Below are 23,678 nucleotides of genomic sequence, written 5' to 3'. Positions count from 1 at the left end.
TTCCTCCCCCTGTTTGGAACTGATGTGTTTTTATGGCCTTCTGAAGGGTTTGAGTTAGGAATGTCAGTTCTCCCAAGGGAATGGAACTCTTGAGAAGAAATCTACTTACTGTTCCCCTAACGCTCTTCCAAACGCAAGATGACAGAGGAGTGAAGGCTTATTACAGAGGCTAAATAACCCACTGCTCTCTTCATTGCCAGATGCAAGAGAAGGGTGACTGGCGTCTGGTCTGTCAGTAGTTCTCATTCCAGACCCTTGGTTGGGCCTTTCTGTTGGTACACAACACTGAGCACAGGGCTGCTGCCAATCCCTGCAATGGCTTCCCTGTATGAGGCCTAGGGGAGTTCCTCCTGAGCTCTCTGCCAGGATAAATGGATAAACCTGTTTCCAAAGAATTGTTTGTTTGGCTGAAATTACTGCAGAATGAAAATGGTCCTCCAACATTCTGGACCTAATGCAAATTCATCTTAAGAAACTGTTGGACAATATTATCTTCCATAGACACTTTGATGGGAGGCGTTGGGCCATTTATTTTCTAAGAGGAGAACTAAGTGGTATTCCCCAGCATGCAGCCCACATCCCAGTAGGAATTCCAGTGCTGGACAGGTTATTCCTGCATTCATTTTAATATTTAGGGAAAATACAAGTGTCTTATTTTTTAACTGCTGCTGCTCAGAAGAAATCTAAGAAAGTTAAGGGCTTCAAATTTGAAGTAGCTAAGAACGCAATAGGACAGTGAAAATGCCAAATTGGAAGGCAGGGTGAGTATAATATGAATTTAGAAATATTTTGCAAAATATGTAAGTTTGGAATCCCTGAAATGGTCCCTCTGTGTATAGCCAAGATGATGGAGGATGATGGGGAGGAAAACAAGGCCACGATGATCTTAAATCTTTCACTCATTTCAGGTTGTCATTTAGTCTATTCCTTTCTAATTACTTAAATTCTTCTTTTTAAGACTTTCCCTATTTTTTTAAAAGAATGTCAAGGAAGAATGAACCACATCAGGCACTTGGTAGAAAAGGAAGTAGTAACTTTTCAGAATTAAAGGTATTATGGCTAACATTGCCATAAAAAGGCCTAGTGTTTGCCAGGCAACATATGAACCAAGAATCTGATTAAGGCAATCATAGTTTTAAATACCACTGGAATTTATTTCCTAATTTAATTGCCAAATTCCTAATCTGATTAGAGCCTGCGGTGCTGGTGGGGCACAAAACTGACTCTTTCTGTTGGGGTAGGGGGACTGATAAAATAAGGTTTCCTTTGCTGTGTATAAGTCAAGCCACCATGCATAATTTTTCTAAGATTAATATTAGAATGTTTCCTTTTATTTTCATTGTGTCAGAGGCAAACATTATCTCCCAGGAAACAGAATGAAACAATATATGCCCCAAGTTCAGACATAAGAGACGTTCTTGAAAATAAAGTCATTTGGTTGAACTGGCTGGAAATGAGTTAGATAACAAGTCATGGTGGTAAAGCCCCAGATGACATCCTCATTGCTCCCATGAGCTCTCAGACATCCAAATGCGATTGGTTCCTTGAATATTTGCCTTACCAGTTGCTTCTCTGGTCCGACTACTTAGGGCAGAACATTCTTGTTAGATTGTTTCCAAGTTGTTTCATCCACCCAACAAATATTTATTCAGCACCTATTGTGTGCCAGGCTCTCACTGTTCCAGGTAAAGGGATACAGCAGTGAAGGGAACATGAAAGCCCCTGCCCTCAAAGAAAACAGAACTGTTTACATGAGCGATTGTTGTGCATGTGACCATCCTCTCATTTCAAAATGTGCTTCTTAAATTTGTGATTTTACGAGGCTCAGAAATGATCTTAAATGTTTAAGAGGATGAAATGATAGGGAACAGAATTAGATAAACATAGTCATAAACTTCAATTAAGTGGGGTCAAAAGTAGGACGAAATTTTGAAGACAAGAAAGAACACACATGGAGAAAACCAAGAATTATCATTTACCTTTTTGGTCCTTTCAGCGCTGAGTTCAGTATTTTATATTCGTTGTGTTAGTATCCATTCTTCACAACCCCATCACATAGTTTATACTATTTATTCTACAGATGAGGAGACTAAGTTCAAAAGAATTGTTTCGTCTGATGTTATCCAACATTCAATAGTTCAGACAGGAAAGAATAAAAACAAACCAAAATGAAAACAAATCTCTTTGTGTCCTACCTTGTCCAAAAGGGAAGAGTTCATCCAGGCTAGCAAGAGGAAGATGGTTGAGACAATGCTACACTAGAAATAAGTCTAAGTTATCAGAACAGAAAGATGAGCTTCAGAGAGAGAGAGAGAGAAAGAGAGAGAGGGGGGGGGAGAAGAAGATTCTTGATAAATTCAAGGCATCAGTTCCCAGACTATTGTAAATCTGAGTCTGCAGGTGTTAGAGAGTGCTGGCTTCTGAACATAAAACCTACTGTATCTGTAGCAACACTTCTGGTTATTTCAGGAGAGCCTCTAGATGGTCATGTTAGCAAGGAAAAGGGAGTGGGTTATTAGACCCTCTCCTGAGAGTCCAGCCATTCCTCAAAACTGCTCCCAACAGTATGTAATTCTGCACAAGTTGTTCATGGTCTCATAGTCTTAGGAGGTAATGGGGTCTGTACAGTATAGAAAGTTAGCTGAAGGGGCACTCTCAACCATGCTGGTATGAGAATTTGGGGGATAATACAGATGCATTGGGGACAACTCACCCTTCTAGACAACCTCTAAGTGATATGCTGTCAGGAAACTCAATAAGCTATTTTTGTATGAGATTATACATTTTGTGGCATCATTAGATTGTTCTGTTTTTGGTGCCTTATCAGTGTTGAGAAGACATTGCTCCTATTTCTCCATGGAAATGTTACACAACAACAGGAATATCATCTCCAGTGATTTGAAACATGAGCGTGTAGTGTTTGTGAATGGTAGCCCTTTTGCCGAGGAGTAAGTAGAAGTCACATTATTTTCAAGATCAAAAAGTTTTCTGGACTGAAAGTCCCAAGTCATTGAGTTCCAGATGAGTGATAATGGCTGGGGGCAATATTAGTTCTTTGTTTGTTTCTGTGACAAATCATATGACCTGGGGCAATTTAATGAAGGGTGAGTTTATTTGTGTGTGTGTGTGTGTGTGTGTGTGTGTGTGTGTGTGTGGTGTGTGTTTGCAGAAAGAGTCCATGTTAGCAGGAGAGGCTTCAGGAAGTGTTTGCATCCTTACCTGCAAACACTAAAGTGGAGAGGGAGCTAGAAGTGGAGCAAGATTAGAAACTCTCAACATCTGACACCTGTGATCTTCAGCAAGGCCACACTACTCCCACCAAACAGTACCACCCACTGGTGACCAAGTAATTAAATATCCAAGCCTCTGGGGGCATTCTCATTCAAACTACCACATCCAGTCTTTCTCAGCTTTGTCTTATAAAGACCAGCAACCACTGGTGCTCATGACGCGTGAAATGAAAATTTCAGACTTTCCTAAGAAACTGTTTTGTTCTGAAGAATATGTGAAATATTCTTTGTAAAGTTGGAAAAGTTGGAGAGAGAGAGGAAGGGAGGAAAGGAGGGAGGGAGGGAGGGAGGGAGGGAGGGAGGGAGGGAGGGAGGAAGGGGGAGGTCTTTTTTTCTTATCTGGGCAATGATACCTCCACAGAGAAAAAGAGAAAGAGGAGGACATTTGTGTATCAATGCAAACTATATAATTTTCCCTAATAAAATATATCTTAATGGGTATCCTCATTGTAGTCTTTCTCTATTCTACTCTATTCTGGTGCATCTGAATTTCTGGCATCTGAATTTCTGCTATATACAAATCTCATCTCTGTTTTTCCCTGATACCTCTACATAGAAGTTACCTCCTCTGTATAAATGACAAATCATAACATGATAAAATGTAATTGTGAAATGTTTAGTGAATGTTTTTCCCATTCTTGTCCATGTCCATACAACATGGCTGGAACTTTTAGGTACTGACTTACTGTCACATCTGGGATGCCCTTAGGAATCTGAACACCCAAGTGTGTGCCTTCCACTGTGAGTTCATAAACATGAAGAGACTATGTCATTAATCAGTGTGCTGTACAGAAGTTACCCAAGGTCTCCTCTGTGTCAGGAAAAGGAGGGTCTAGCTACTAATAACAAAGGCATATTCCCTGCATCCAGAACCCAGAGCCAATGTAAAAACCAACAAGGAAAAGGGATCTGGAGTGCACAGTAATAGTTTATATAATCCACATGCTGCTCTCATGTACAAAACAAGGACCAACGGATCTTCTTATCCACAGGAAATACCATCTTCCCACAATCTGCCTGCTTAATGCATCATTCCCTTCTCTTGTTCTCCTGTGACCACACAGTCACAGTTCCCTCTCTTATTTGACCCTATTCCCACAGATCCTCCAAACTTCTTTTACTCTAGACCTTTGTTTCTTGATATTCTCTTGAGTCTTTAGTACCTCCATCCTTTCTTAGAACAAATTCTGCCTTAGCTCCTTCTAACTTGATTTGCTATGGTTAAAAATTAACTTTGCAAGTCAGACATTCACTAATTGCTAGGAATTTCTTTCACCAGAAAGTAAGTCTATATTTAAGTAATAGTTTCCTCATCCTCCTTTGTCTACTGCTGTGTCTACAGATTTATCAGTGTTGTCTCAATTGGTCTGAGCAAGGGACATTCCACATGTACCCATGATGTGGTGGTCATGTAGTAGCTCCATCTGCTGTGGGTGCTGTTGTCACTTGCAGATGACAGAAGGACTGTTAGTGACCTGACATGGAACTAATCAATGAAAGAATAGCCTGCTCAAGCAACCAGCTTCCCTGTGGATGAGCAGATGGGACAACAATACTCGTGTGTTCTGATTTAGTATTGGCCCTACTTGAGATGAATATTCCATGAATCAATGAGGCCATGGCTGGGAATAGAGGACTGCTGTCCCTGCATCCTAAATTCTAAGAAGTAACTTCTACTCGAGTCCTAATAGCTAAGCATTCTTGTAAGTAACCTAGTTCAGTGAGCTATGGGTGAGTAAGAGATGGCTTAAAGATCAAGTTCATATTCTGCTATAGAAATAATCATGGATCTTGGGTAATTAGCCTTTATGAGACCTAATTTTTTCATCTGTAAGATGGGTGCAATAACATACAATTCTGAGGGTTTAATAAAAATTAATAAAATAAAACAATAAAAATAATTTGTTAAGGAGTGAAAATATATATTGATATTGCACTATATTTAATGTCTATCACATTCTTTTGGGTAAGTTTGGATTTACCATTCTCCCTTATGTTTAGAGGTTCTAGGAAAACTTGCTAAACAAATACAATAAAATGGATGTGAGCAGTTTTGTGGTAGCTAAATAACCAGAGAAGTGTGTCCGTTAAGTAACTAGTTATACCATTCGCTCATTCATTTAATGTTTTGTTCCTTCAAATAAAGTACATGATAAATACTGGGGAAACAATAATGAAAGAAGGGAGCTCGGAGCCCCAAGGGGAGAGAAACAAAATAAATAAATAAATAAATAAATAAATAATGAAAAAGAAACAAATGGTGAGAGATATGAAGAGGAGGTTATTAAAACTGAACTGAGATATAGCCACTTATTGGACTTAATTGAAATCAGGAAGGCTTCAGGGAGAAATCTGCAAAGCCTGGTTTGGGGGACACGTTTAGGGGCATCAAGTATCTATTTTAATGGGGTCCCTGGTCTCAGTGGAAATTCCAGCATTTACATGACTATGTGTAGCTATGACTTACAGCCCACATTCCAGGTTTTAAAACTAGCCTATTCCAGACCTTAATTTAATTTAATTGTTTCTCTCTTTGAATTATAAAAGGTTTGAAGGTGACGTAGAAAATAATTTTAACGGCATGTACTTCTTACCGCTTCCTGAACTGCAGAATAGTTCTGAAGAACTAGCTGGTGACAATTAACTCTCACCCTTGGTAATATCCATGCCTCAAAGCGTGTTAACCTTAGTGAGCAGGGACTTCCCAAAGCCCACAGTGTCCCTTAGCTATAGTTTCAGAACACAGGTTTAGAGACATTTCTGTGTTTATTAAATGCTTATACCTGATCTGTGGACATTTCCCCTAAACTGATACCAGCTCTTCCAGTATTGTTGACTTATGTTTTTCTGGCAAAAACCCTGCATCATCTTTTTCTCTTGCTTACTTCAAATGTTTTAGGCTTGCTTCAGTTCCCTTCTCCCTAGTTGTCTGTGGAAACTGCCTGTTTTCCTTTCTTCCATTCAGACTGGAAAGTTCGCATGTATAGACCCATGGAGAACAGTTGGTCATGTCCATTTAGACACACAGGGGCTGTAATAGAGACCTCATTGCTCCTCTGTTAACTCCCTGCCGGCTTTCAGCTGCACTTGGTTCTTAACAAAGCACTTATAGGTGTTGGTTTTGGACGCTCTTCTTTCTGTGGATGACTTTCAATGTAAGCATTGCTGGAAAGCATTCTTTGGCAATCTGCTTTCCTAGTGTGCTTCATCCTGTGGTTGTGTAGAGGATACGCATCATTTTGTGGGGCTACAGAGGAAGAATCAATTCATATTTGTGCTGGGAAAGTAGCTTAATTGGTAGAGCATATGACCTGGCCAGCTTTCAGGAAGCCCTGGGTTCAATCCCCAGCACTGCATAAACTAGGTGTGTTGGTAAAGAAATATCAGGTAGAGGAGGGAATATCAGAAGTTCAAGGTCATCCTGTCTACATCAGACACCATTTTTTTTTTAAATAGAGGGAGGTAAACTAGATATTCCTTTCCTTTCTTGATTGGGTACCAGCAAGTTCTCTGCTTTGAGTATGTAGAAGCATACTCAGTTATTAGTTAGTTAGTTAGTTGAAGTCCTTTTGAGATTGCTTTTATTCCTCTCTGAAGTTTTCAAAGATTGGCTGACCTAATGCTTAGAAAGTTAGTCTCAGAGCCCATTCTAATAATCATCTGCTAGTTACGTGAGCTGTAACAGATCAGCCTTGCTGTGACTCGGGTTCCTGTTGAAAAAAAAGAGTTAAACATACTACCCACATCTTAAGTTTGTTGCAATGATTAAATGAGATAGTATTTAAGGAGTGTTGAATGTGAACTGGCAAATTCTCAAGTGACATTATAGCTGACTAGGAGTAATATCCCCCATGACTCTGGTGGTCAGAGATTTTTTACCCTTATGTCTGGCATATATACCCGTCTGATTGGAAATGTGTTATTTGGTGTGGACCGATGATTCCCATCACTATTCTTCCCCCCGCCCAAGGAAACCACAGCCTTTCTGGAGTCTATTGTGACCTCTCTCCTCCCTAAAGATGCATCGCTAACCCCTACTGACTTCACCCACTGCCCTACTCCCATTCAAGGACACCAGAGTCACACGGTGGCTTCTGTCTGAACACATGATGGAGAGGGGAGGCGTCTTTGCTTCAAAGCCCACCCAGTCCCTGATGAAAACCCGGTATGTAACAAAACATGACCTCCACACATACCCGGTAAATATCCTGGTGCCACACTAAATTCTGTAACACTCCTGGCCTTTGTATTTGACCATCCCTTTGTTCGAATATTTATATTCTGCATTTGGGAAAACACCTTCTGACCATGTCTTTCTTTCTTTCTTAAAACCACAGAGGGTTCTCTTGTATAAGCCATTGGCACACCTGATACGTGCTTGTTCTCAGATGGTGGGCCTCTGTAGCCACAAAGGATTTGTGTGGAATTTCCATACCAGTGTTGAAGACAGCCATAGCAATGCCAGAGGTTCTTGTGAAATATATGATTAGCAAGTACCACAGGAATTAATAATTCTCAGGCCACTGTCTTAAACTGTAACCACATTGTTTTTGTAGGGAAGTTGCTCAATTTATACTCTCAGAGTGTAAACGGCTGCATTCTGACTAAGAAACTAGCTTCATTTAAAATCCAAAAGGTATCCCAAAAGGTACTCAGAAAATACTACTTAGTACGCACAGGCTGTGTTGCTTTGAGTGACAAATTATGGTAATTTCCTTGACAAGTTGATCTTTTCATTCTTCTCTCCACCTCCCAAGTAAATACAGAGGAAGAATGGCATCTCTAAAAATAGTTTTTAATGTTTTCCCCGGAGTTAAAAATATGAAATCTTAATTTAATAATTTTATAGAATTATAAAAAATAATTCATTGGAGATTGCGCCAATTTGGGGTTTCTCCATTAAGCAGTAACTTTGGAAACATATTTCCAGCGTGATAGGTTTTAGTAGGTCAGCACGCACACCCAAATGTATTAAGGTGGACCGCTCTGTTTATTGATTTTCCGTGCATCTGCTAAGGGCTCAAGGCAACTGTCTGCGGAAGGGGTGGGAGGCCCATACATGATCGAGGTCATGCGCATCTAGCCAATTTGTAAGCTGATCCGCCGCCCAAAGCCATCAGCAATCCTTAGCATAGGGGCACACACTCATGCATTCCTGTCAAGTCATCTTGTGAAAGGCTGCCTGCTTCCAGCTTGGCTTGGATGTGCAACCTTAATAAAACTCACTGAGGTCTGGGAGAAAATAGCAGATCTGCTGCAGATAGGGTAGAGGAAAGGGGCTAGAAAATGTACTCGCAGCTGACTCAGGCAGCCTGCGCGCTGAACGGTTACACAGGGAGGAAACAATAAATCTCAGCTACTATGCAATAAAAATCTCAAGTTTTAACGAAGGAAACTATCATTACAGTAAAATAAAAAAGTAACATTTTAGAACGAAGCTAACAAATGGCCAGTTTTCTGTGGATCTTCCTCCAACGTTTGCTTTAAAGGGAAAAGAGTCAAACAAGCAGTTTTACCTGAAATAAAGAACTAGTTTAAAGGTCAGAAGAGAAGAGCGAGCTTTGCAGGAGGCACGGAAGGCAAGCGCTGGCAGGACAATGACAGTTCTCCTCTCCTTTGCATTCTTCGCTGCCATTCTGACTCACATAGGGTGCAGCAACCAGCGCCGAAGTCCTGAAAACGGAGGGAGAAGATATAACCGGATTCAACATGGGCAGTGTGCCTACACTTTCATTCTTCCAGAACACGACGGGAACTGCCGTGAGAGCGCGACAGAGCAGTACAACACGAACGCTCTGCAGAGGGATGCTCCACACGTGGAGCCGGACTTCTCTTCCCAGAAACTTCAGCATCTGGAGCATGTGATGGAAAATTATACTCAGTGGCTGCAAAAAGTAAGTGATCGCTTTCAGTTTCTAATTGCATAGAGCCTTTTCCGTTCCCACTCTGCAGTGAGCTCAGAGTTCCATAGGGGGTATTTGTGTTTACCTTTTGCTCCTGGGGGCAGTGTTTGCAAAAGAAAAGGGGCTCTCTAGTCCCTGGGCTCCACTTCCTGGGTAAGCCAAGAGTCCCGGGCTTGTGCAAACCTCTGATCGTGTGGGGCTCCCCTTTTATGTCAATGCTGGTTTTCTCTATTCTAAAGTTTATCTTGAGCACTCTGTCAAAGCCCAACTGTCGAAAAGAAAACGCGCACTTCTTAGGCAAGTAGGTGTAAAAAGAAATCGAAATCGTTATGGTAATGCTATGGGGTTTAAATGCATGGTACAGCAAGGAGTTTTGCGAGTTACCATGGGAAATCGTCATAAAACGTTCAGCTCCCCACCCCCAACTTTTAATAACACTATCGTGAAGTGAAAGCGAGTGTAAAATACCCATGTTGTATTTGTTTAGAAAGACTGTGTTTATAAGTAAAGGGAACTTCACTTCACAAGCAGTAGTCGAGAAGGGATGACATTTGTCATATATTTCATCTGTGCATGAGAAAAAAAAAACAGTTCAAGAAAACAACTTCTGGTGAGAAGCCATAAGAACGTGGTTTTGCCCACATTAAGGGTAGACACGGAGCCCCTGGCGTCTCCTGAGTGAGTGCACCTGCAGATTGGGCTGAGCACAAGACCGCTGAGCTGATTCCTGACCAGCCTCCCTTCCCAGGGTTAGTTCCAGAGACAGTGCCATCAGGGAGCCCTGGGTCTCTTGAGAAACCTTAGTATCGAATACGTATTTGATCCAAATTTACTGAAGTCAGATTGTCAGATTGATGGGCACGTGGTTCCCTTTTCATAAGCCACAGAACACTCTGTAGTTTTCTGTTGTCAAGACGGCCTTCTTAGTGGTGGAGAGTTTCTCCAGCTCGTTCCCTCTGGGCTGTTCAGCTAGGTAACAGGTAAGTGCATGTCTCCATAGCCAGGACAGCGTCCCCACTGCGAGCTCCTCTCCCCCAGGATCTGTGCTAAACACTGGCCTCAGTGTGGGCAGGGGGATCACGAGGGTTCTGTGTGGTCCCAGTCACTTCCCTAGGACTGTGCCTGCTGAATCGCGCATGGTGAACGCTCTTCTCCTTTCGTCCACTAGGGACTGAACTAAGATCACAGTTATTTCTTCCAGCGTGTGAACGGGAACTTGGTGGATCTGGGGTTCCCAAACCAGATCACAGGTGAAATGTTAAGCTGCTGCATGGGAAGCAGGCAGCAAACAGTCTTTAGGGGTCATAGACAGATTTTTCTGGCACTATTCATAGTATTAGTTTATAATAGAACATCTGCTTTTTCTTTGGCCAAATTTCGTTCTACAGTGAATAAACGAGTTTGGTTTAATAGTTTGCTATTATGGTCAATATCCCATCCACAGTGTTTTCAATGAGGATCGAATCATGATGAATTAGTCTGGGTTCTTTGAGGGGGACACCAGTGGGAAATACAGTTCTAAACTGTGAATGAGCTATTCTACCAAAAATGTAATGTTTTGTTTGCTTTAAACATACAATCAAAATGGTGACTCCCACAGCGATGCATGTTTTTTTGTTGCTATGCAATTATTCAGCAGTGACAGAGCAAGCGCCCAATTCTGCTGGGGTTACATCATGCAGACACTTCATATGTTAATTCGCTTCAGGAAATAAATTTGATTCTCGTTCGCTTTGTTCTTGGTTAGAGATTATGGCATAGTTTTCAGATTATAGCCAAGCAAAAGTATTAAAATGTTCCTTGGTTATATCAATCCTCACAAGAATGAATCAAGCTGAATAGATGTTGAAATGTCCCAGTTGGTATGAGTCAGAGCCCTTGGCTTGACTATTGTCTGTTTGGATTTGCATATCTTTTGTCATTGTTAATGTGATTGGTTGGAGGATCAAGTAACCAAATAAATGCATTCATCAAAGAACTTGCTAAAGACGCTCATAAATTTCCCTTAATTAGTGTTTTCTTCACCTCAGACTCTAAACTGCATTTAATATGTTTGTTTGAACACTCATATGCACATTTTTGACTGATTATTTGGAATCCAGTATTTATAGCTTACGCCGTTTCTATTTTGATTGTAAGTGGTTGCAATAGGTTAAGAAGTCGTATACGACAGAAACTGCTGTGAACTGTGCATACATCAAATCGTTGCAGCAGTTTCTTCAACAGGGTTATTTATCAAAGTATGGTGAATATTATACACCTCATGGCATCACTGTCTGGGATTCTGATGCAGAATAAATATGTATTATCAAGGCTGGATAAAGCCAGAAAATTGTGGTAATTTGTTCTCATCCTTAAACACTTATAAAGGGGACTTTCATAAATACTCTTTGTAAGATCTGGCCATCGCAAGGTTTACTTTATAAGACTCTCAACTTTCAGCTACCCAACTTTTTCTGTCTTACAACTGACAAGCAAGTTATGCAAGAGAGCAAATGAGTCATTAGTCTCTGTAAATGTCAGAGCTTGATGGTATGGCTCTCTTGACTTGATGGGCTTAATTCAAGAAGGTTCATTTTCCATGATCATTCATTGTTAATGTGATGTAAGATGATAACTCTAGACAGATGGAGTTGTGTAATTACATGTTCAACATCAGTCTATGTTTGGATTTGAGGCTCCTTTATTTTTTGAAGCTCCTATATTTTACAGCTCTTTTGCGAACTATTCCAGTGGTATCAGATGAACGAGAGTGACCACATCTTGGGTACCTACGTGTGAATACAAATGGATGTTGGGTTTTTCTTTCTTTCTTTTTTCTCTTTTTTCTTTCCTTTCTTTCTCTTTTCTTCCTTCACTCCCTCCCTCGCTCCTTCCTTCCTCTCTTTCATCCTTCCTTTTTTTCCTTTCTCTCTCCTGTGGAGTTCAGAGGAGAACTTGTAAGAGTCAATTTTACTCTTCCACCATGTGGGTTTTAGAGACCCAGCTTGGGTCTCCAGCCATGGTGGCGAACACCTCCATCTTCTGAGCTGTCTCCCTGGCCCCTCTTAATATTTGTGGTTGTTTTCGCTGCTGCTGTTTGGTGTTGCTGTTGTCATTTTCATGGGGTTTTATGTTTGACTGGTTTCTAAGGAAGGTCTTACTCTATACCCCAATCCAGGAGTTGGAATGTACTACATAGTGTAGTACAGGGTGGCCTCAAACCTGTGGCTCATCAATCTGCTTGCCTCAGCCTCCTAAATGCTAAGTTATGGAAGGTTTGGATATTGCTTCTGCTATTATAATTTTTAATGTGTATGTGTTCATGCGTGTGAGTGTAGGTGTGTGTGCACATGTGTGGAGTCCAGACAACAACCACAAGTTGTTGTCCTCAGACTACTATTTACCACGTCTAAGAAAGCTTCTCTTGCTGGTCTACAGTTCACCAATTAGGCTAGGCTGGCTGGCCATCTATCCCCACATCCTTCACGTGCCCCCTCTCCAGTGCCAGGAACTCAAATGAACACTATCATGCCTAGTGTTTTATGTGGGTGCTGAACACTCAGCTTCACATCCTCATGCTTGAAGGCAAAGCCCTCCATGAACTGAGCCATCTCCCCAGGGCTTGCTTGCTGTGGCTGGTTTGCTTTCATCTTTTTTTTTGTATTCTCCACTTACCCTCCTGTGACTCCTTATGACAGAAAGATGTGTGATTAATGTGTCTATTCTGTGCCATCTGTGACTATTCCTTTTTCCCATTTTTCAATAGTCTGCAGGATTGCTGGCCTGTAGCTCAGTGGTGGAGTGCATACCTAGCATGAGTTCCTAGGTTCAAGCCCCAGGACTGGAATAAACAACAACAAAAGAGAAACAAACAAATTAGTTTGCAAAGATGCACATTTAAAACAAGTAGCAGTGTAGATTTTGGGGGCAAATTCTTAGAAAGTCTGCCTTACTTTTGACAAATTCTGTTTTATTTTTTTTTGTTTCCTGGTTTTTTGAGACAGGGTTTCTCTGTGCAGCTTTGGAGCCTGTCCTGGAACTCACTCTGTAACACAGGCTAGCCTTGAAATCACAGAGATTTCCTTGCCTCTGCCTCCTGAGTGCTGGAATTTAGGGCATGTGCTACCACTGCCAGGGATCTTTTGCCAAATCTTTTGCTACTGATGACCAGAATGGTAACAGAAGATCAAGGTTTTCTAATTGTGGAGGAACTTCCTAAGTGTATGAAGTGAGTAGCAGGTGATTAGTAAACTATTATCTATATCTTTCTAATGTTGAAGAAAGCATAAATATATGATTCATGTGGAAATTGGGGAAAAGAAGTCTCTGTTGCCAAGAAATGTTAGTAGCAACAATTTGCTTTAAGTCAGGTAGTGACAACGCTGCCACCAACTTCATTTGAAGAATAGACACACAATTTTCATACAAAAAACAAGTTAATCTGCATTAACTTTTCAACCAATATATACATTTTATTATTTACTTGTTGCAAGGCTGCCACCAATTTCATTTGAAGAATAGACACACGATTTTCAAACAAAAAACAAGTTAATCTGCATTAACTTTTCAACCAATATATACATTTTATTATTTACTTGTTGCACTTTTGTAATCTAAAGCAATGAAAGCCTGTCTGACCACAGAACCTGGGAAGTTGTAGTTATTATACTAGGTTTTCCCAACTTTAATTCTTTCAGTAGGTCTCAGAGTTTGGGCCAAGGCAAGTCCTTTTTCAGGAGGCTATCGCTCATCCTTAGTCCCCATTCCACCATTTCACATTGACTGTCTTTTAGTAGTGCTTATCCCATAGGTAATTATTGGATTATGTAATTTAAAATGAGTAGGAGATATCTTGATTTCCTCCTCTAACTCCCCATTATGAAAGAGCAAATTCCCAGTTCCTTACCACAAAGCCCTCCGTCACTCTCCCTATACCCCTCTCTGGCCTCATCATTATTACCTTCAAAGGACATTCCAGACACTCAAATGGCATGGCTTTGCTTCTGATTTCTCCAAGAGACAAGCTCATTCCAGCCTCAGGCACTTACAAGCTATTTACTCCTTGCAGAAAATTGGTCCCCAGCTATTAGTGTGGATGTGTCTGTCTCTCCTAAGTCCTCACTCCCTCAGAAGGTTCCCCTGAGCTGCCTTCTCCTCCTCAGTTTAATGAGTGACTTGCTAGCATGCTACCCTGCCTTATTTTTTTATGGTTTTTAAAAAATTAAAATACAAATTCATCATTACCTCCTTCCATTTCCCGTCTCCAACCCCTTCCATGGGTCCCCTTGAATTCTCTCTTGAATTCATTATCTCTTTGTTTTTAGTTGTTTAATTTGTAAATATAGAAATACGCGTGCTTAGTCCATTTATAATTTTGCTTGAATGTATATGACGTTGGGACTGAGCACTGGGTATTAGATGATCAATTGATCCGGCTCTTCCCTCAGGAAGACTATTTCTCCCACTTTCAGCATTCCTTAGTGGCCGCTAATTGTCCCTTTAGCCCCATGAGGTTACCCCCTTCCGTGTTAGCATGTCTATTGGTGTCACCCTTGTTCATGTGTTCAGGTCTTGCTTAAGTGGCAATGACAGTGAGACTTCTTGGCTGTCGCATCTCTGACTTTTCTAGGAGACACATTCTCACATCAAGTTTCCTGCTTCTCTGGTTCTTATAATCTGTCTACCCTCTCTTAGCCCAGGAACAGATGTTTCTTTGAGGGCTGGACATCACATGATCACTTTTTCTCTGCACTTTGGTCAGTTGGGGTTTTCTGTTATGGTCTCTATTTGTTACAGACATTTCTTTAATATGGGGTAAAACGTTTATTTAACTGTGAATATAAGGATTCTATGTTTAGAATGTAGTTAGGTATCATGCTTGTTTAGGAGGATGAATACTAGAGATTCTTTTCCAAGATCCACAACTTCATTAGCCTTGGTACCAGTTATGACCTCCCTCTTGTTGAGCTGGTCTGAAGCCCAATTAGAGAGCTGTTGGTTACTGCTGGGGTGTGGGTACATACCACTGTTACAACTTATACAAACTTAACAATGTTACAACATTGTTGTGCTATGCTGGTTGTTGTGATTCATAGATGTCATAGCTGGGTAGAGCTGTTGACTGCTTCCTCCCCTTGTAAGCTTGCATTCTGCCTTCTGGTACCCTGAAAACTAGTCTCTAGGGAAGAGTGTTTCCGGTGAGATCCTGTGTCTGAAGTTTGCGATTCCCACAGCGAAAGGGATTTAACCTTCAACTCCCATTTTTTTGGCATTAACTGCTATGTTACATAATATCAAGTATTGCTTTTCCAAATGTTTATTCTGTCTTAGACATTCGTGACTACATAAAGTCGTCAAGAACAAAGTTTTTGTCTCTTATTGATGTAATTTGCCTTATACCTAAAAGAGTGCAGAATGGGGCCTCAATAAGTCTTTGCAGAAGGGAAGACTTGACAGTCTCATGGGCACTAGAAGGTAAAAACTTTACCTGTATTATTAATTAATTTTTGTTGAATTCGTTTATTCTTTTGATTGCATAATGACTGTTTGATAACAATTTCTAAAATAGTGGGCAGAGAATGGACTTTCTTACCAGAAAATTCAGATCAAAAATATTTTTAAATATGGGACTGAAACACACATGCAAATCTTGTTTTTTTCCCTAGACAATATGGTAAAACAATCATTTGCACAGCATTTAGGTTATATTAGGTATGATAAGAAGCCCAGAGTTGTTTTAAAGTGCATGGTGTGCACATATAATATGAAAATGGTATGATATTTTGCATAGCAGGCTTGAGAATCTACATATTTTTGTCCTCCAATGGGATGCTTTGGAACCAACCCCTCTCCTGAATGCTAATTAAGGAAAATATTTTCCTCAATTAGTGAAGAGATGAATAATTTCATGGATATATTCACAATACAAATAACATTTATGATAATAATGCTAAACTATATTCCACATATTACCCTTTAGATACGCAATATGAGAATCTTTTAAATAATACATATCAAGAGTCATCAAACCATTGCTCTGGGGCTAAATCCTGTCTCTCATCATGTTTATAAATATAGTTTGACTACAATAGAACCACAACCACAGTCAGGCCTGTATGTGTTGCTCAAGTCTGTTTTTGTCCTACAAAGAAGGATTGTAGTTGAAGTGAAATGGCCCGTAGGGCCTAAATATTTTAGTATCTGGCCCTTTAAATAAAAGTTTCCTGATACCTGTTGTATCTCACAAGAAGAAAGAGGTAAGCTGTGAGGCTGGTTGTGTGGGAAAAACATTGACCTCCAGGAGTCACAGTGAGGTCTCTGGCAGTTGGCAGAAAGCCCGACTAAGCCAGTTCTTGGCATGGTGTTTGGCATGCTGTGAGGTGACATTTCAGAGTGCAAATAAGAGAATTTGTGTCTTTTTTTCCCTCTGCTCTTCAGCAAGTGAGCAGAGGACTAGTCTTGAAGCTGATACACGCTAAAGCTAAAGAGAAAAGGCACCCAGAGAACAATACTGATTTGCCACCTCCGGGTAAACAAGTCTGGGGGGTCCTGTTTCCTGTGCCTGTTCCATCCTGTCACCTGCGGCATTAGCGTGGATGTTGACAAGACATTGGAACCATTTTGTGGTCTGAAACAAGGACTTCTGTCAGCCTCTCCACTCGAATTCGGTGCACTTCGTAGATGGTCTCCCTCCCGTTAATTTCAGATCAAACATTAGAAAGAGCACACACTTGTACAGATGTCAGGAGTGGAATGCTTGGCTGCCAAATGCAGGGCATCATCAGCCCCATCCTAGAACACACTGCATTGGGAAGTTTGGATTTCCTTGTGCCTTTTCGTGCGAGTGGTCTTTTTTTCCCTCTCTTTTCTTTTTTCTTTCTTTTTTTTTTTTTATTACCGCAAACTATGCTGTACCGTTTGCACAGATGCACAAGACTAATTACGTTCTGAGTCATCCTCAACTTTTGTTCCAATACAAGATTATCCTCTGCAGTGAAGTTGGGAAATTCCAAACCCCTTTTGGTTTTGGCCCCATGGTCTCGGGGAAGAAGGGCCTCTTAGTGTTCAAATCTTTTTACAACGTGTACAAAAGATGTGCCCTTCTGTTATCAAGGAGTTTCTAAAGAGCCGAGCCCCCTCTGGATTATTTTTTTTTTCTGTGTTTGGAGGTTATTTCTGGGCAGGTTCTGAATACAGTTCTCTAATTCTTACAGAGAAATATTAGGTGGGAGAGGTTAGGCTTGATTGGTCCTAGCTGTCAATCTATGTCTGGGCTGTCTTCCTCCGAACAAAGGAGAAAACAATGTCTGAGATATAAATACTGCACAGACTCTGCTAAAGCTTACTATAGCTCATCAGTCCACTGACAATACGCTCAGGTCTCTTTTCTTTTCCCTTTGTTAGGAAAATAAGGTGTAAGATAAATCGTGTTTGATTGGACAGTTCACGTACTGCATGCAAGTCCCCAATGAAATGTATTTCTTATTTGCTTTAAACTTTTGAAGGAATAAAAAAAAAATCACAGATGTCAGTGTGTTCAAGGCCAGTCAGCAGCTGGAATATTAATAGGATGCTAATATAAGATGCTAATGTGAGCACCTTTACTATTCATAGCTTGTTTATACCATCAAATTCACAGACATCAAATTTTGTTGAATGACTGAGACTGGCCGCAGCATAACAGATATTTTAAGGTTTAGTGATTGGGAAGGGGTATGTTTGGTCAGTAATTTAGGTTTTATTTGTGAAAATCAAATGAGGTAAACTCTCATCTTAGTCCTTAAAAATTACTGTAGATGAAGCCAGTAAATACTTTTAAATCCTAAGTTGTAATTTTCCTCTAAACTGTTGAGAGTCCCAGTGTGTCTTATACATGTCAACACTATTCTTATTATTGACTTATAGATAACTAGCTGGAAGCCCAGTGGGTACTCATTCCTGCTCAAGAATTGTTCTAGCCATCTTGTCTCATTGCCAAGATCCTGTCTCACTGCAAAGATATAAGATATAGAAATTATATATTATTACCAATATTTCTAATTTTTTATTCTTCGCCTCATTCATTTGATTTTTTACATAATAAGAATGCAAATATTATATGGTAATTATTTTAATAGTTATTAAACAGTAGTTCAACAGTCATTTAATAAATTGGATATTTAAGAATCAAAATACCAATAATAAAAGTTTATGATTTGTAGTGTATGAGCATGTATGTGAGGCAGTACATGTACATGTATGCATACAATGGTCAGAGGACAACCTCAGATGTCATTCTTCAGGTACAGTCCACATTCTATTTATTTGTTTGTTTATTGATATAGGTTATTTTAGTGACGTGTAGCTTATCAAGTAGCCTAGGCTGGCTGGTCAGTGAGCCCCACCACCTGCCTGTCCCCACCTCTTCTCATAGGGAATGATGACATCACACATCACCATTCTCAGCTTGTCTCCACCCCTAGCTCCTGGCTGACTTTTTTTTTCTAATTTTATAATTTTTTTCTATTTTTCTTTAATTGACAATAGATTTTTTTCATAATATATTCTGATTACAGTTGCCCTTCCCCCAAGTCCTCTGAGATCCCCCTTACCTCTGTTTTTGTATAGTTAATGCATTTGAATAGATCTCATCGATGCATTTAAAATACTTTGTAGTAACAGAACTTGATTTTCAAGCAAAGGATTAGAGAAAAATTTTGTATGTCATCTAGAAGCAGGTGAATTTGCAATGAGGTTTTCCCAGGGCTCCTCTCCCAGCAGTACCCTCAGGGGCACCATAGAGCCCAAGAAATTTATTTCAAAATGACTTCAGTACAACACCAGATAATCTAGTCCGGTGGTGGTGGCACATGGCTTTAATCCCAGCACTGGGGAGGCAGAGGCAGGTGGATCTTGAGTTCGAGCCCAGTCTGGACTACAAGAGCTAGTTCCAGGACAGTCTCCAAAGCTGCAGAGGAACCCTGTCTTGAATTCCTCCCCTCCCCCCAGAAAAATACCAGATAATCAACTAAGAGGCAGGTAAAGGAGTTCCAACCAACCTACTGTTAGACAAAAAGCCCAAAACTTGTTAGGCTGAATATTTATTGCTAAGCCAGTATAAAATCTATCAAAATGCAAAGCACTTTAGGGTTATTAAATGTTGGAATCACCAAAAAGAAAAACACAAAAACACACTCACTGTTCTTGACTTTAAAGTCTCTAGGTCCAGCCCTATTTAGGATAACTCAAATGTGTTAAAATAACAGACAACTCCCGATCAGTCAGTGGCAAAGTGTGTAACTAACAATTTAAATATCAGCTATTTGTACCACAGTTGGGCCTGTCTGCACTTTAGGAACATGTGATGTATGTTGATTTCCTGATAGTAGAAGGCATGATATTCACTTCATACAGAATTCTGATGAGAGTAAAAAAAAAAAAATAATAAACATTATGTAGGCACGTTGATATTTTCCAAATTTTCATGCTGCTTTGTTTGACTTAGCTGAGTTTTGCGTTTACCTCCATTTTTATTTATGTTTACTTTGTAGGAAACTGTTTTGTGTCATTTTGTGGGATTCCTGCCTAAGCTGAGACACACCCCGCTGTTCTGAATGAGGATTGCTGAGCGAACAGTGTAGATTAGTGGCATTGTATCTGGGGACTTTCGCTTTTTCTTCAGCAAAAGCATCTGATGGGACTTGCCATTTGGAGTGGGGATGGGGGAAATAACTGAGTCTGGAGACTCTGGGTACTCAGATACCCAGAGGGAGAGATGGTCCTAATGCCAGTTCTCATATAACTTGACTAGTAACTTTTTTTCCCTTTTTCTGTTTTTCCCCCCAAAACAGGATGTAATCATATTATTATTCTAAATAAGGTTTCTCTCTTTCTCTCAGTCTGTCTCTCTCCCCCTCCTTCCCTCCCTACACACACACACACACACACAGACACACACAGACAGACAGACAGACAGACAGACACACACACACACACACACACACACACACACACACACACACACACACACAGCGTCTTTCTCATCTCTCAAGTTTTCCAGTGACTGGCATTTTCCAAACCCAGCTTCCCTTACTCTGCAGCTAATTCGGTTTAACTAAAGCTGGGAAAGCAGAGGAGGAGACTTCATCTCAGAGCAGGAAGAACAGGACTGCAGAATCCTCGTGCGCTCGGGTCTCTCTTTTCCATTTTTCTTCTGTTACTGTTTTTTTTTTTTTTTTTTTAAGTGCCCTGAGAACGTCCACCCACCAGCCATGGAGTGGGATGCTAGAGAGATGACTAGAGCAGGCAGGTGGGAGGAACAGATTCGCCAGTGACTGTTCCTTCCTGGGGACTGAGGGTGGGGGAGGGGCCGGGTCAAGATTTTCTGGCAGGGCCACTGTGCAGTGCCTTAGGGCGTGATATTGGGGAAGCAGCAGGAATTACAGGAGCTCAGCCTTAGGAAAAGGCAAGCAGCCCCTTGTCAGTTACGGACCATTTGGAGGTGTCTCCAAGGTGGTCTTCGAGGTTCAAGGAGACCAAATGAATCTACTTCAGCCTCAGTTTAGAAGCATAACCCACTGCCATGGACAGACATGAAAGCAAATACATTGTCCACAGTTCCTATATTAAGTTTAAAGATGATCCAAAACTTGTGTACTACAGTCAGAACACCTAAATTTGAAACCTGACCATGCCACCTTAAGCAATTTCCTTCACTTCTCTGTTTCTCTATTTCATTATGTATAAATTTGAAGTAATAATACTACTTACATTATAGGATTATTTCAGATGTAAGCATAATTCACATGAATTCTTTTGCATAAGCTGTTTATGCATTAATTATTAGTTGAATTTTAGCTGTTACTAGGGACGGTTCTGACACTTTGAGCCTTTATCTGCAATTCTGGGACGACTTTACGTATGTCGGCTTACTGAATCCTTTTGAAAATTAATGTAAGGGAGAATGCAATCGGCTGACTTGTCTAGAACCCGAGGAAACTGAGGCATAGAGAAGGGAAGCCGTTTCACAAGGTCTCACAGTGGCGCGCTTCAGGACCAGCCGGCCTTCTCAGGCCGCGCGACTCCGTGAACTGTCCTTAACCCACTACGGAATGAGCCGCATGATGTTACCTACATCTCTGGTGAATCCCAAATTACAAGTCTGTCTTTAAAAGTGTCCACAGTTGTCTTCGTGGACAAAGCCTTGGTCCTTTCATACCAAATGAGCTGCCCTTTCTTCATGTCCTGCCTTCGCCATTTGTCCTCACGGAGGCTTCAAAGCCCCGTGGTTAAATTGGCTGTGGCAGCAGGTTATGTTGCCGAGTGCAGCACAATAGCCAGGCTCTGTCCCTCCCGCGGGTCTGGTGACAGACCACACAGACCCCTGTCTGGAGGCCCTCCTGTCTCGCCCAGCAGACACACCATCTTCTTGAAGTCACAGTGCTTAATTGAGTCTGATGACGGTTTATCTAAAAATTCCAAAACTCCAAAGAAAGGCTTACAATTACTTTACAAGGGGGCGCAGGGGGCTGCCCGTTTTAAATAGCTTCCATTCAATTTCATGACCTCCCCCTTGGATTTATCAGCGGGCAGTGCTGCTCAGCAAAGCAAAAGCCCTGTTCTGGAGCTTCAAATATTATTTGCATGCACTTTTCTTCTGTAGGTCACACGGAGAGCTGTAAAAATGAGAAGAAAAGCCTTGTTTTCTCAGGCAAGGACCGCTTATCTCACTTCCTATTTTATTTATCATTGTTGCTACTAATTAAAATATTTCTGGTATTTTGGTTCGAGGCCAAGAACATTGCTACTTGGAGTCACTGGTGACAGATAGCTCTCCCTGTCTTCTCTTCTGGTCTTGGGGGCCCTGCCATCCAGATGATTGTACTTCAAGAGTTGCCTTCCCATGGATGAGGGAGATCCACTGTGTGGGATGGAAAACCCCAAGCCACCCTAACTCCCTACTATGCATTTTCTTCCATGGAGTCCCACAGAGGAGAAAGAGCAAAACAGATGGACAACAAATTTGAATTTAGCTTTTTGCCAGTTTCTGTGGCATACGACAGACTAAACCCCTCCTTAGAAATAAACAAATAACTCTTGCTATGATTCTTGCCTGACCTGGGCTCTCCCCTTGCGGCTGAGTGCCTTCCGTGTGTGACATATTCACATTGCAGGAGCCCAGTGGAGGCTGCTAAAATGCATGGATAAATGCATATTGTAGCATCTGTGCTCTTTGGGGGGTAAATCCATTCCAGGAAATGCTCCAAGATTCTAATGATACTGCTGGATCATGAGGACCTTTGCTCAGTCAGCAGAAAACTGTTAAATCAGGGTCTACAGTAGTCTAACTTTATGGGTTCACTTCTTCACAATCACACCCTGTCCCACCATTTCTTTCACCTGTTACTTCTCTACCAATCTCCTCTCCATGTAGAGCTGAGGATATGGTAACTGCACATTAATAGATACTGGAAAGTACTTGTTTATTTATTTATTTTAATTGGACAGGTTGTGCTTTATTAGGCAATTATGATGTCATTGTTATCATGTTGATGATAGAATTACAGTTATTGCCAATCATTTTCTTTCACTTTCTGTGTCTGGTGCACTGATTTGTTTCCAAAGAGAAGACAAGATGATTGGATGTTTGTCCCTAAAGGAAATGTGAAGTTGAGTGTTTTGAGAAACAAACTCAGTGTTCATATTCCTACCCTAGTAAGCAGTGTCATCTTCCAGAGACAAAACACATACAGTCTCATAGGGAGTAGATATTATTAAATCCATTTTGTGCACAAGGAAACTAAAGGCTATTGAATTTAAATAAATCTTAAAAGGTTACACATTTACTTTGAGAAAAAATGCAGAATTTAAATTCAGACTTTGTGAGTGGTTAAATCTGGCAGTTTAAGTGTTCTTGCTTCTCTGACTATTTCCTTCATAAATTAACTTCTCAATGTTGAGATCAAGGGTGGGGTGGATGAAGGTCCTGAATACGAGAAATGTTTTCTGAGACACTTTCAGAGAATTCATCCATGATAAACAGCTTTCATGGTTATTGGGATAATTTATCTTACATGTGTATAAACTTTGGGAGGAAGTTGTTGTTCTATGACAATTGTTCTCTATTACCCTTCCTGTCCCAGTATTTCTTTTTAATTTCAGAAATATGTCATGAAAAATTAATTCATTGCTACTTGCACATTTTGTAAGTAAGTTACTTAAATACAGTGCCGCAGTGCCACAAGTTGGGGCTATTTTGAGATGGATATATAAATGATGTCTGCATATTTTTGCTTAGAAAAAATGCAGTATAGTGCCAGATTATATTCTTTTATAAGTGTCAAATAGGAATAGAATACAGTTAGTAGATTAGCTCTTTTAATTTTTCAACATTAATGAAATAGTATCCTGCTTAAAGTGTTTTTAGGGCAACATTTATTACCTTTATTATTATAAGAATTATTTTATTTTTAATTGTGTCTGTGTGAGTGTGTGTGTCCATGCATAAGGGAATGTTCTCTGGTGG

General features: G+C 40.6%; 1 protein-coding gene across 1 annotated transcript in view; it reads left to right on the top strand.

The window, feature by feature from the left end:
- The first annotated feature begins 8,533 nt into the window (after positions 1–8,533).
- Positions 8,534–23,678, top strand: part of Angpt1 (angiopoietin 1) — a 243,016-nt gene continuing 227,871 nt past the window's right edge. Inside the window, exon 1 of the mRNA XM_042055692.1 lies at positions 8,534–9,184. Coding sequence (XP_041911626.1) covers positions 8,888–9,184 — 297 coding nt within the window. The 5' untranslated portion in view covers positions 8,534–8,887. The remainder of the gene's footprint in view (positions 9,185–23,678) is intronic.

Source organism: Arvicola amphibius, chromosome 9, assembly GCF_903992535.2.
Source record: "Arvicola amphibius chromosome 9, mArvAmp1.2, whole genome shotgun sequence".
Classification (NCBI taxonomy): domain Eukaryota; kingdom Metazoa; phylum Chordata; class Mammalia; order Rodentia; family Cricetidae; genus Arvicola; species Arvicola amphibius.
This window is presented reverse-complemented; position numbering and strand designations above follow the sequence as displayed.